Source organism: Garra rufa, chromosome 15 (genome assembly GCF_049309525.1).
Source record: "Garra rufa chromosome 15, GarRuf1.0, whole genome shotgun sequence".
NCBI classification, from domain to species: Eukaryota; Metazoa; Chordata; class Actinopteri; order Cypriniformes; family Cyprinidae; genus Garra; species Garra rufa.
The window spans coordinates 19,619,023-19,630,661 of NC_133375.1; the positions used below are offsets into that span (position 1 = coordinate 19,619,023).

An 11,639-nucleotide genomic window follows, 5' to 3' on the forward strand; every position below is an offset into this window, starting at 1 on the left:
TATGAAGAACGCTATTTAACCACATTCCCAACTGTTGAGGTCACTAACCTGTTCCAGCAATATTTTCAAGTGACATGCATTTTATTAACAAAATTTCACATCCATATTTTAATGGGCACATTATAAATGCATCTAGTTTTGATTCTCTGCTTTTCATGCTCTATAGCTGCAACTTTGATAAGAGACAAGCTGTTTCTTTAAGAGGAGCTCTTGCTGGGTGCAGACATCACAAGGGCATTCGCTAATGACTACCTTGTGTAAAAGCAAGGTGCATGAAGGTAGTAAAAAAAGAATAGAGCTGACAAGTTTCCTCCTTTTTCCAGCTGATTGTTTTCTGCATGACGTCTAATATGTGATTATATTCTGTTATAAAACTGTACATAATAACCTAATTGACTATTCGTGCAGAATAAGAACAGCATGGTTTATATACAACATGTTTTATTTAAATTTGATACTTTTTCTTCCCACAGCTGCAACACCATTATGAAAGAGAATGAACAGGGAAAGTGCATTAGAGTGGGGCAACAGAAAGCAGAATGTGTTTGGATAAAGGTTAGGTACTGCGCTAAAATGAAGAGACCCACTGGGGATGTTGTTGTGCAGCGTTTCATTAGCATGTATTTTTACACTCCATTTTTTTATTGGGCAACCTTTGCACAGCAAGTAAAATACAGTAAAACTTAACTGAAGATGATCAAAGCATGTTTTTGAGGAAAACATTTCAGGATTTTTCTCCATATAATGGACTTGAGGGGATCAATGAGTTGAAGGTCCAAATTGCAGTTTCAATGCAGCTTCAAAGGGCTCTACACGATCCCAGCCATGGAATAAGGGTCTTTTTTAGCGAAACATGTATACACGTTTTAACCACAAATGCTCATTTTGCACTAGCTCTGCATTGTGACTTCTCGCATTACGTAATCGCATTTGAAAGGTCACAAGTTGTTAGTTCTTCGACTGTGTACTTCAGTTCAAAAAGGTAAGGTAGGGCAAAAAACTCCATCTCATTTTCTTCTCCAACTTTAAAATTGTCCGACATCATTGTTTTACTTTTTTTTTTTGCAAAGGGCGTTTGACTTTCTTTGCACTTTCGCTTTGTAAACACCAGTGATGGGAATAGCGTAATAGATTTTTCAGTAATGAATCAAACAAATGACTGTTTCCCCCATTACAAAGCCGTTGCTGACAATAAAATGCTATGTTACTATAATTTTAATGTGGCGTTCTTCTTCTGAGGTAAATTCTGGCTTATTCCTCTCAGCCTGTCTTTTTCCAGAAACTAAAAGTAGCCGAGATTAACTTGATGAATGTTCACGTTTGTTTACGAAAGCGATGTGGGTTTTTACCTACATGTCTGTGTGTCTCACATGGACGTTTACAGTTTAAAAAGCCGAGCCACTCGTAGACATGATTACATTAGAGATGAGTTTAGACTGTAAAATCTAGAGCTCGCCATGATATCCTACAGATTACTTCATCAGAGAATATTTGTTATTTTTTATTATTTTTATATAATATTTGACTCACTTAATTTAAAAGTAGACATTTTAAGCTTTCTATACATATATTTTCTCATGTCTATGAGGCACATATTCGCAGAGATTCATGTTGTTTTATTTACGTGTCTGTGAAGAGAGGTGACGGTGACGGTGACGGAGACCGAGACGGCAGAGAGCGCACCCTGTTTATTTTATTTATTTTACAAAAGCACATTGTATTGTGTATTGTACATGGTATTATGATTTTTTTCATGTCTGCGTGTTGAAGCAACCCCAAAAACGTGATATTTAGCCTGTGGAAGGCCTCTCTCACATTGTCCTACAGCAACATTAAAGGTGCAGTGTGTAGATTTTAGTGGCATCTAGCGGTGAGGTTGTGAATTGCAACCAACGGCTCAGTCCACCGCTCACCCCTCCCTATACAAAAGCTACGGTGGCCGACACAAGATTAAGATGTCGTCGTTTTAGACAGCAGAGAGCAATGAGTTTTTTTTACAAACGTAAATGAAGGAATTATATTTATTTAATTATTCAATAAAACAATGTTATTGTGAATATTAATGTTACTACTTCATCACTGTGTCAGTGTTATTTTCACAAGAACAACATAGTGATGAAACGCGATCTGTAGAGCAGTTTGTCCATTTAGGGCTACTGTAGAAACATAACGGTGACTCCCATGTAAGGGGACCCGCGGTATATGTAGATATAAACTGTTAATTCTAAGCTAATAAAAACATAATGGTTCATTATGTAAGGTCTTTATACAAATCATAGTTATGTATATTATATTGCATTTCTCTCTATAGATCCTCTTAAATATTACACATTGCATCTTTAAAATTGTGTAGATTGGTGTACAATGTTTTATTAATTTACCATATTTAAAAAAAATTAAGTAACACAGTAGTTACTTTCCCTGGTACTTAGTTATTTTTATAATGATCTAACTCAGTTACTGTTTGTGAGAAGTTATTAGTAACTATAACTATAACTGTTTTTTTAAAGTAACGTGCCCAACACTGGTAAACACTGGGTTTGTACTTCCACCTACAACAGGCATGACCTTTCCAATGTGATTAATGCTGCGTTCCAGGCAAACCAATTACTCATGTTTTTCGAACCATCTTCAAGGGTGGAAACTAAACCCGTGACTTTCCACCCGTGAACTCGTACTAGATCGATGTACTCCCAGTTCTGCACTCTGACGTCACATATCCCACGAAACAACAATGGCAGCCCCTACGGATGCGGTGTTTATGCAAGTGGTACGCAGTGAGAAATATACAAATACATAGTATAAAAATAAAAGGTATAACAGCTTCTCTTGCCTTATGCGTAGTTTTCCTCCTCTGTTTCCTTCAGATAAGCAAGAAGTAAGCACCTTTGGTGATCGAAATGATTGTAAAAAGCATAAGTCCCGTATGGTCCGCCATGTTGGTTTGTTTATATCTAGCTACCACAATTCCTTGCGCTCGGGCAATTTGGCGTGACTTGCCTGGAATGCTACAAAGTCGTGGTTTGAAGTCGTGACTTATGGGCTCAAAAACCTGCCTGGAACGCAGCATAAGTAATGCGTGGAGGCAGAGTTACTGCTAGACGAGCATTTGTGGTTAAAAGGTACTGTATATACTGTAGAAAATGGCTGACTTTTTCGCTAAATAAGATCCTTATACCTTGGATGGGATTGTGTAGAGCCCTTTCGAAGCTTCATTGAAACTGCAATTTGGACCTTCAACCCGTTGATCTCCATTGAAGTCCACTATATGGAGAAAAATCCTGGAATGTTTTCCTCAAAAAGCTTAACTTCTTTTTGACTCAAGAAAGACATGAACATCTTGGATGACATTAGGGGTGATTCAATTATCTGGAAATTTTAATTCTGGAGTGAACTAATTCTTTAAATCAGGAACAAAGTGGATGCCTAGCTATCTATCTGAGTATCTGTCTGTCTATCTAGCTAGATTCATCACTCTCATATTTGTGGTTTTCAGGAAATTGAATTCACCAGTGAGCTTTTGCTGAAGCATAAAGGCTTACTGAAGCCTGAAAGTTAGAATCTGGAGCCTTAATGAAAGCGACCTCTGTCTGTGGTGATGCTTGGTGATGTCTGGTGAAATATCTTGCCAGGGTGACTTGGCACATGGACAGAGGGTGGGATTGTGTTTCCTATCCCTTATCCTTTTATCCAAAAGTCAGTGATGGTGAAAGTCCTTTTCTTGTTCACCCAGAGTTTGGCTATGTGTTTTTGGCATCTTGCTCAAACTCAAGTAATATCAACTGAACTGCAGATGGTGAAGAGAAAGCCTGGTGCTAAAAACCTATTAGGCTTTTCCTCAGCTATAAAACATTCAAATGAATGTAATCTAGACAATGCACAATCAAACACAAATCTCCTACCTCTCGATGAAGAATGGCTGTAGTATCCATGGTTACCCTGAACTACGCAAAAGCCAAAAATTGCAATGTAGATAGTGTTTTTTCCGAGACTGAGAAATGGCATGCTGAGGGCAGCTCTCCATGGAGACCAAGTAAACCGACGTTATGGACTTAAGATGAATGGAAGGTGGTGATAGCTTGACAGTATAGAGAGTTTCTGTGTTCATTTAAATCCGGGGAAATGCTGTCAGACCCCTCTGCCTGTCAGAGAGAGAAGAATCTCCATTTATTTCCTCCACTCACACTCTCACCCACACTTTACATCATGAAGGGCCAATGAGGCTGGCTGGCAGTAACTGGATTTATGAACCTATGTAATGATGCTGCAAGTAATAGAGAGTCGCATAAATCGCTGTGAACCCCTGCACTGTAAACCATCCACCGACCAAGCAAGGACTGGGCAATTTAGTTAAACAACATTATATTGCAATATTTCTCAGTCTTCAACAAGTCAAAGGTTTTTTTTGAACAGTAAGATTTTTAATGTTTTTTTAAAGAAGTCTCTTCTGCTCACCAAGCCTGCATTTATTTGATTCTAAGTACAGCAAAAACAGTACAATTCCTGGAAGGAGAGGTGTCTGTTTTAAATGTCTTTCACTTGTGAATAAACATCAAATTGTTTGGACGTGGCCGTATTAGTCTTCTCAGATTGATGGCAGCAACAAATGCTTCTCTAAGATGATTGCTGATGTCTTACCTCCTTGGCATTGTGTTAACACACACCTGAAGGCTCCAGACCAGCAAACTGCCAAAGCTTATGCTTTTATAGAGGCGCTCAAACTTGCTGATGATCAGTTAATCAAAGGTATTTGATTAGCAGTGCTTGACTGTTACTTACCCTCCTAATTCCAATGTCAACAGTAAGGGTGTCCTAACTTTGTCACACATGGCTTTTCCATTTTAGCTTTATTTTTGTTCAATAAATGATGACACGGTGCAATTTATCATGTGTTGTTGTTCATCTGAGGTTTTATTTTCCAAATTTTAAAACCAGCCAAGGACCAGATTTTTTTTATGATATCCTGATATGGAAAACCATAAAATTCAATAGGGCGCCCAAACTTTTTCACATGACTGTATATCTCACAAAAAAAGTCAGAATTGCGAGATATAAACTCTAGTTTTCATCTCGCAATTGTAGGTTTATGTATGACTGTATAACTAGCAATTACGAGTTTATATCACGCAATTCTGATTTTTTCTCAGAATTGCGTGATATAAACTCGTAATGTCATGATCGGGGCTGTGGATTTTCCCTCAGCCACCTGAGGTCGCTGTCCTACACTGCACTTCCTTGATTGTCCACCTGTCCTTGTCATCAGCACTGATCACCCACACCTGTTCACAATTACTATCAGGACTATAAGTATCATCTCCACTCACTCTGCATTCATGTCTGCATTGTCTCGTGTTTGGTATGTTCTGTGTTCCCTGGATCTTTGACCGAGTTTTCAGTTCTGTTTATTTTGTATTGTTTTAAGTTTCAAGTTATTGTTGTGCCGTGTTGGCCTTTTGCTTTGTTTGTTTATTTTGTTAATTAAACTTCCATCTTACCTCACCTGCATTTGGACCCAGACCTCCTTGTACGTAACGTGACACGTAATTGCTAGTTATGTAGTTATATGAGATATAAAATCGCAATTGTGAGAAATAATGTCAGAATTGTGACAAACTCACATTTGTGAGAAAAAGAAAGTCAGAATTGTGAGTTATCTCACAATTGTAGGTTTATAAGTCAGAAATGTGACTATATCTCGTAATTCCGACTTTATAACTCGCAATTGTGAGTTTATATCTCGCAATTCTGACTTTTTTCTCATAAATAAAGTCAGAATTGCGACACAAATTCAGAATCTCACAATTGCAGGTTTATATCACGCAATTCTGACTTTATTTCTCACAATTATAGGTTTATATCATCCAATTCTGGGGAAAAAAAGTTTTGTGCCTGTATCTTGCAGTTTTGAGGTTATAACTGGCAATTGCAAGTTTATATCACGCAATTGCGAGATATGAACTCACAATTGCGAGAAATAGATTCAGAATTGTGACATTCAAACTCAAACTATTTATCAAACATACATAACCCTGCAATTCTGAGAAATAAACTTGAAATTCTAAGAAATTAAGTCAGGAAAAAGTCAGATTTGTTAGTTTTTATCTTAGTTTTTATCTTAGTTAAAAACCCAATTGCGAGACATAAACTTGTAGGTTTGTATCATGCGATTCTGAGAAAAAAAGTAAAAACTGTGATATAAACTCGCAATAACATCGCAAAAATGGGCTTTTATACCCAAGATGTTGTCAGTGAACAAGTTAAAAGAATATTGATATTTCAATTCAATTTACGCATATGCTGTTAATCTACATCTGTGTTGTGCATCATTCAGAACTGAATGGTAAATTCTGTATCTGTTGCAGAATTTGAACTGAGGGAGCAGAAAATATGCTGAATATAAATTTGAATGTGGTCTAATTAAAATGAACTGAAATTCAAATAACTAATCTTAACTACTAAAGGAAAATTATGACAGCAACCTTAGAATATTTTAAGGTTCTTAAGGAAAGTTTAACAATAATCAAGTTTGAAAGTTTATAGGTCTTATAAGATTCTTGCATATTTCTGACATCTATCTTTGCTTTACTCTGCAGGCACTAAAGGGAAGATGGATAAACGCACACTTCAAATTTTTCTTGCTCTAACAGGTATCTCTGTTACTTTAACACTGATTTTGGCATACAAGAGTTATCCACTTTACCAATATTGGACTGATCACTATAAAACACCAAACATGCACAGAATCACAGAAGCTTTCATAACGCCCATCAAAGACTCACAGCATTTCATGGTGTCTGCCTTTTTCGACCACAGACTGGATGGGGTCATTCGAGTCATCAGCATAATAAACAGAAACAGTCTTCAGCCACTTTACTGTGTTTACTGCAGCACCGAACAAGTCTGCAAAACTGTTCAAACAGATGTCCAGATACACGACGACCATTTTGGCTTTCCGTTTCACGTCTCAGATGTGATTTGTAAAGGCAGGCACATGCAAAATGCAACACATGTCCTCATATCAACTAAAGAGTCTAATAACAGTGTTACTGAGTATCTGCCAATAAAAAATCAGGTCGTGATGGACACCTTTAAGTATGATTTCACCGTTTGCATCTCCAATCTTTTTAACAACTACAACAATGTACTGCAGTTTGCTCAAGCGATGGAGACGTACAAGCTTCTGGGTGTACAGCATGTGGTCATCTATAAAACCAACTGTGGACCGGACTTGGAAAAGCTCTTAAAACATTATGAAACAGAGGGGATACTAGAGATCATTGCATGGCCGATTGACCAGTTTCTGAACCCGTCATCAGGCTGGAACTTCAAGGAGTACAAGGGTGACATCCATTATTATGGACAGTTAGCGACGCTCAACGACTGCATTTACAGGCACATGTACCAATCCAAGTATGTTCTTCTGCATGACATTGATGAAATCATCATGCCTTACCAACATGACAATTTACCATCTCTTATGGAGGACCTTGAGTCTGCTTATCCTAGTGTAAGTGTATTCATTTTTGAGAGCCACGTATTCCCCACAACACAGTTTGAGGAGAGCGGGAAGTTCAAACGAGCAGAATGGAATAATATTCCTGGTGTCAATATCATGGAGCACATCTACAGAGAACCTAATCCGAAGAACAGTCACAATCCCACAAAGATGATTGTCAACCCAAGGAATGTGCTGCAAACCTCAGTACATACCCCATTAAAAATCTATGGATATTCTCACATTGTAGAATTTCATGTGTCTAGGATGGTACATGTGAGACAACCAGTGCAGCCAAATCTTACTAAAGAGGAACTGTTTGTGGACAAAAGAATGTGGGACTTTGAGGAAAAACTAATACCAAATGTTGACCGGGCTTTGAATCTTTCAGGTTTTTAAACCATCTCTGATGACATGATTTTATTATTATGCCTTTTGCTAAAAATAATCTCAGCCAAAATTATTGCAAAACTGATTTAGACCAAGGTAAAGTTTTAAAAGGTCAAGCATTTTGCACAAAAACATTGTACTGTCTTGCATTTGTGTGTCTTTGGTACTCAGGATTTTAACTTAACCTTTTGGAGTTGTTCCCAATAAGGAAAGTTACATTTAAAAAAGTTATATACAGGTGTTTTTCATTACATTTAATATGAGCAATATGTACATTACAGAAATGATTGTAGGATGACCACGTGTTCAAAAGGGTTCTTAATCAGAAAAAAAAATGTACACTGTAATTTGTGCACATACAGTGTAACAGGCATAACGTTTACATAATGATGTTTTAAAAGTAGGTTTTAAGAATTAAATATAGTTAACAAAGAAGGTTTGAAGGAACATGTGCTAAATAATCAGATCCCACTCTGATTTCCTCCTGTCATCATCCTCTTCTTGGCAGGTTTAAATCTGCACCAGTAGTCTAGTCTGAATAAATGACAGTCACATATTGCATGTTACATAAAGGCAGTCACAAGTAGCTATTACACCGTGCTTAGATGATCTATGAACACACCAACTGTCTCTCAATATTGGGGAAATTCACTACAGGGCAGGTGTAATCCGGTTCTGATTTTATAATAATCCAAATCTCAGGTAATCACATTGCATGGATTAATCCTTGGGTTTAACATTTATTTTTTCCGGTCTCACAAAAGACACAACTGTCTTTTTTCAGGCATTTTAAATAACTTAGCATCTTGACAGGATAAAATGTAATTTCAGTTTAGCAGTGTTTTCCCTGTTGAAAAAAACAACACATGCTGGTTAGGTAGGTTTTGATGCTGGTTTATGCTGGTCCTCATTAGATAGAAAAATCTAGAGAGGAGCCTTTAACTATATATGCACTGTTCTTCAACAGGCTATTTAATTAGTTTGAATACACCTGCCAAGTTTTTATAACAGCTACCATTTAAATGTTATTATTTCAAAAAAGTATTTGTTAATTTTTTTTTTATTATTGGAGTAGTAATACACATTTGTAATTGTAAGCTACGTATTTTATGTCAAGCCTTCCATTAGAAAAGATAACTTACATTTTGAAGGCTAAACAGCATGTAAAGATTTGGATGTTACGGATGAAGAAGGGGAAGATTAATCTATGTGGACAATGCAGCTCTGATTTAGTACATATTAAACTCTTCAAAGGAGATTTGTTTTGTTTTTAATTTAGTAAGTTTATAAAAGATACTTATGAAAAGATTACCAGGTGTTAAAACAGGGGGAGCATTTTTGTTCAATGTTGTATTTTATTTTTATTTTTGGTTTTGGTGGAGTTTTTTGTTAGAATTGTTGGATGCATCCTTCTAGACAGGATGCCGTAAACTTTCTGTATAAGGAATTTGGGAAATTGTGCATGATTGTACAAGGCTGTATTTTAAAGGGAAATAAACTAAAAATATTGTGGCAATAAAAGTATTTTAACTTTATTACTAAAAAACTTCAATGATTGTAATTGAAGTGTTTGTATACAGTTTTAACCTTCAATATTATAGTAATGTAGCCTTTAGTAGGCTACAAACTGATGTATATTTTACAGCATTGTTTTTCTTGAGAAAATTGACCATGTACTGTACCTGATATATATCCAAAATAATCAATATCAATTCACAAGCTTGTGGAAAGAAATCAAATCTAATCGTAAAATTTGTGTCAGTACTCAGCCCTAAAAAAGTTAATATTTTACTAATAATATGGCCTAATATTAGAAAGTGCTTTTGTATTATCATATAGCTAATATACAGGGGAAATTGTGTGAGCTTAATCAGTTTTTACTGGTAAAATTCACCCAAAAATGACTTGATGCACAAAACCCTGTGAGGTTTGTTCTGACATGTCAAGAAAGCACTTTTAAACTGATGTTTACCAAATTTTGCAAAAAGCATTCACAAATGGGAATGGTAATTTTCTGCTATAGGACATTATCCTTAAAGGGGTCATTGGATGCCCATTTCCCACAAGTTCATAGGGTCTTAATGAAAAGTCTATAATATACTTTGGTTAAAATTCTCAATAGTAGTGTAAAAAAACACCCTTTTACCTTGTCAAAATCAGCTCTGCAAAATATCAGCTCATTTTATTGCATGGGCCCTTTAAATGCAAATGAGCTCTGCTCACCCCGCCCCTCTCTGCTGTGGAATTAAGAGCTGTAATGTTTACTTTAGCTGCGTTTAGCTGCATTTAGCCGTGTTTAGCTGCATTAAGTCGCGTTTATCGGCGAAACTTGCCAACAAGCACATTAAGAAAGGCCATTTGCAAAGATGCACAAAAAACCCTTATACTCACTTCTACTGTGGGTGAAGCTGCATCACGAATGATTCACACAGACATATGCATATGTAGATCGGGATCTGCGCTTTCCTTTTAAAAACGAAAGTAACCTTATCCTCTGCCTCTTAAGCGGCTCAGATGTTGGAAGTAAATGACGACTGCTATGTTCATTATTACCATCCAACAACAGAACACCTCAATCGCTCAATTAGAGTCTTCCTCTGCACCTGAGGCGATGCAATGGTGATCGTATTCGGACTGTTTTAGCTCGGTGAGGGCGGGTCTAAGGTAAGACGCTCATGTCAATCAACTGTGTTTCATCACACCGACAAGAAGCTGAGAATTACCTGATTTTAAAAAGGGGATATTACTTTTAAAGATTAAAAAAATACCACTGGGTGGATTTTTATCATTGTAGGGTGGTTGTGTACACAAACTGCCAACACACATTAATGTTCAAACAACATGTAAAAGTTAGTTTCGCATCCAATGACCCCTTTAAGGTTTATAAACATTTTGTTTAACTATACTACACAACTAAATGCAATACATAATTCTAAATAGGAGTAAAACATGTAAAAATCAATACGGATAATTCCTGTTTACTGGGATCGATTTTTAGACTTTTCTTAGATGTATGTGCATTGATAAATGTTCATATGTGACCCTGGACCACAAAACCAGTCATAAGGTTAAATTTTACAAAACTGAGATATATACATCCTATGAAAGCTCAACAAATAAGCTTTCTATTGATGTATAGTTTGTTAGGATAGGACAATATTTGGCCGAGATACATCTATTTGAAAATCTGGAATCTGAGGGTGCAAAAAAAATCAAAATACTGAGAAAATCACCTTTATAGTTGTCCAAATTAAGTTCTTAACAATGCACATTACTAATCAAAAATTACATTTTGATAAGTTTACAGTAGGAATTTGACAAAAAATCTTAATGTAACATGATCTTTACTTAATTTCCTAATGATTTTTGACATAAAAGAAAAATCAATAATTTTGACCCATACAATGTATTTTTGGCTATTGCTACAAAAATACCCCAGCGACTTAAGACTGGTTTTGTGGTCCAGGGTCACATATGTGAGTAAAAGCCCAAATTAAATCTGTTTATCAAAAACTGGTCTTCAGAAAACTTGGATTAAATTGCTTGACTCATACAGACTTCTAAAGATGTCTTTTAGAACTTTTTGAAGCATCAGAGTTATGTTGGAATGGGCAGAAATCTCTCAGCTTTCGTAAAAAATCTCTTCTGTGTATTTTGAAGATCAATGAACGACATGAAAGTAAGTAGTTGATGACAAAATCTACTAAATCTAATTTTTTTTGATGAAATTTTTTTTGGGTGAAAATTCCTTTAA

General features: G+C 36.1%; 1 protein-coding gene across 1 annotated transcript; it reads left to right on the forward strand.

The window, feature by feature from the left end:
* The first annotated feature begins 6,596 nt into the window (after window positions 1–6,596).
* LOC141287527 (uncharacterized) lies at window positions 6,597–9,368 on the forward strand. Its single transcript, XM_073819690.1, has one exon. It carries the CDS (start codon window positions 6,608–6,610, stop codon window positions 7,892–7,894), a length of 1,287 nt encoding a protein of 428 aa, XP_073675791.1. The 5' UTR covers window positions 6,597–6,607; the 3' UTR covers window positions 7,895–9,368.
* The last annotated feature ends 2,271 nt before the right edge of the window (window positions 9,369–11,639 follow it).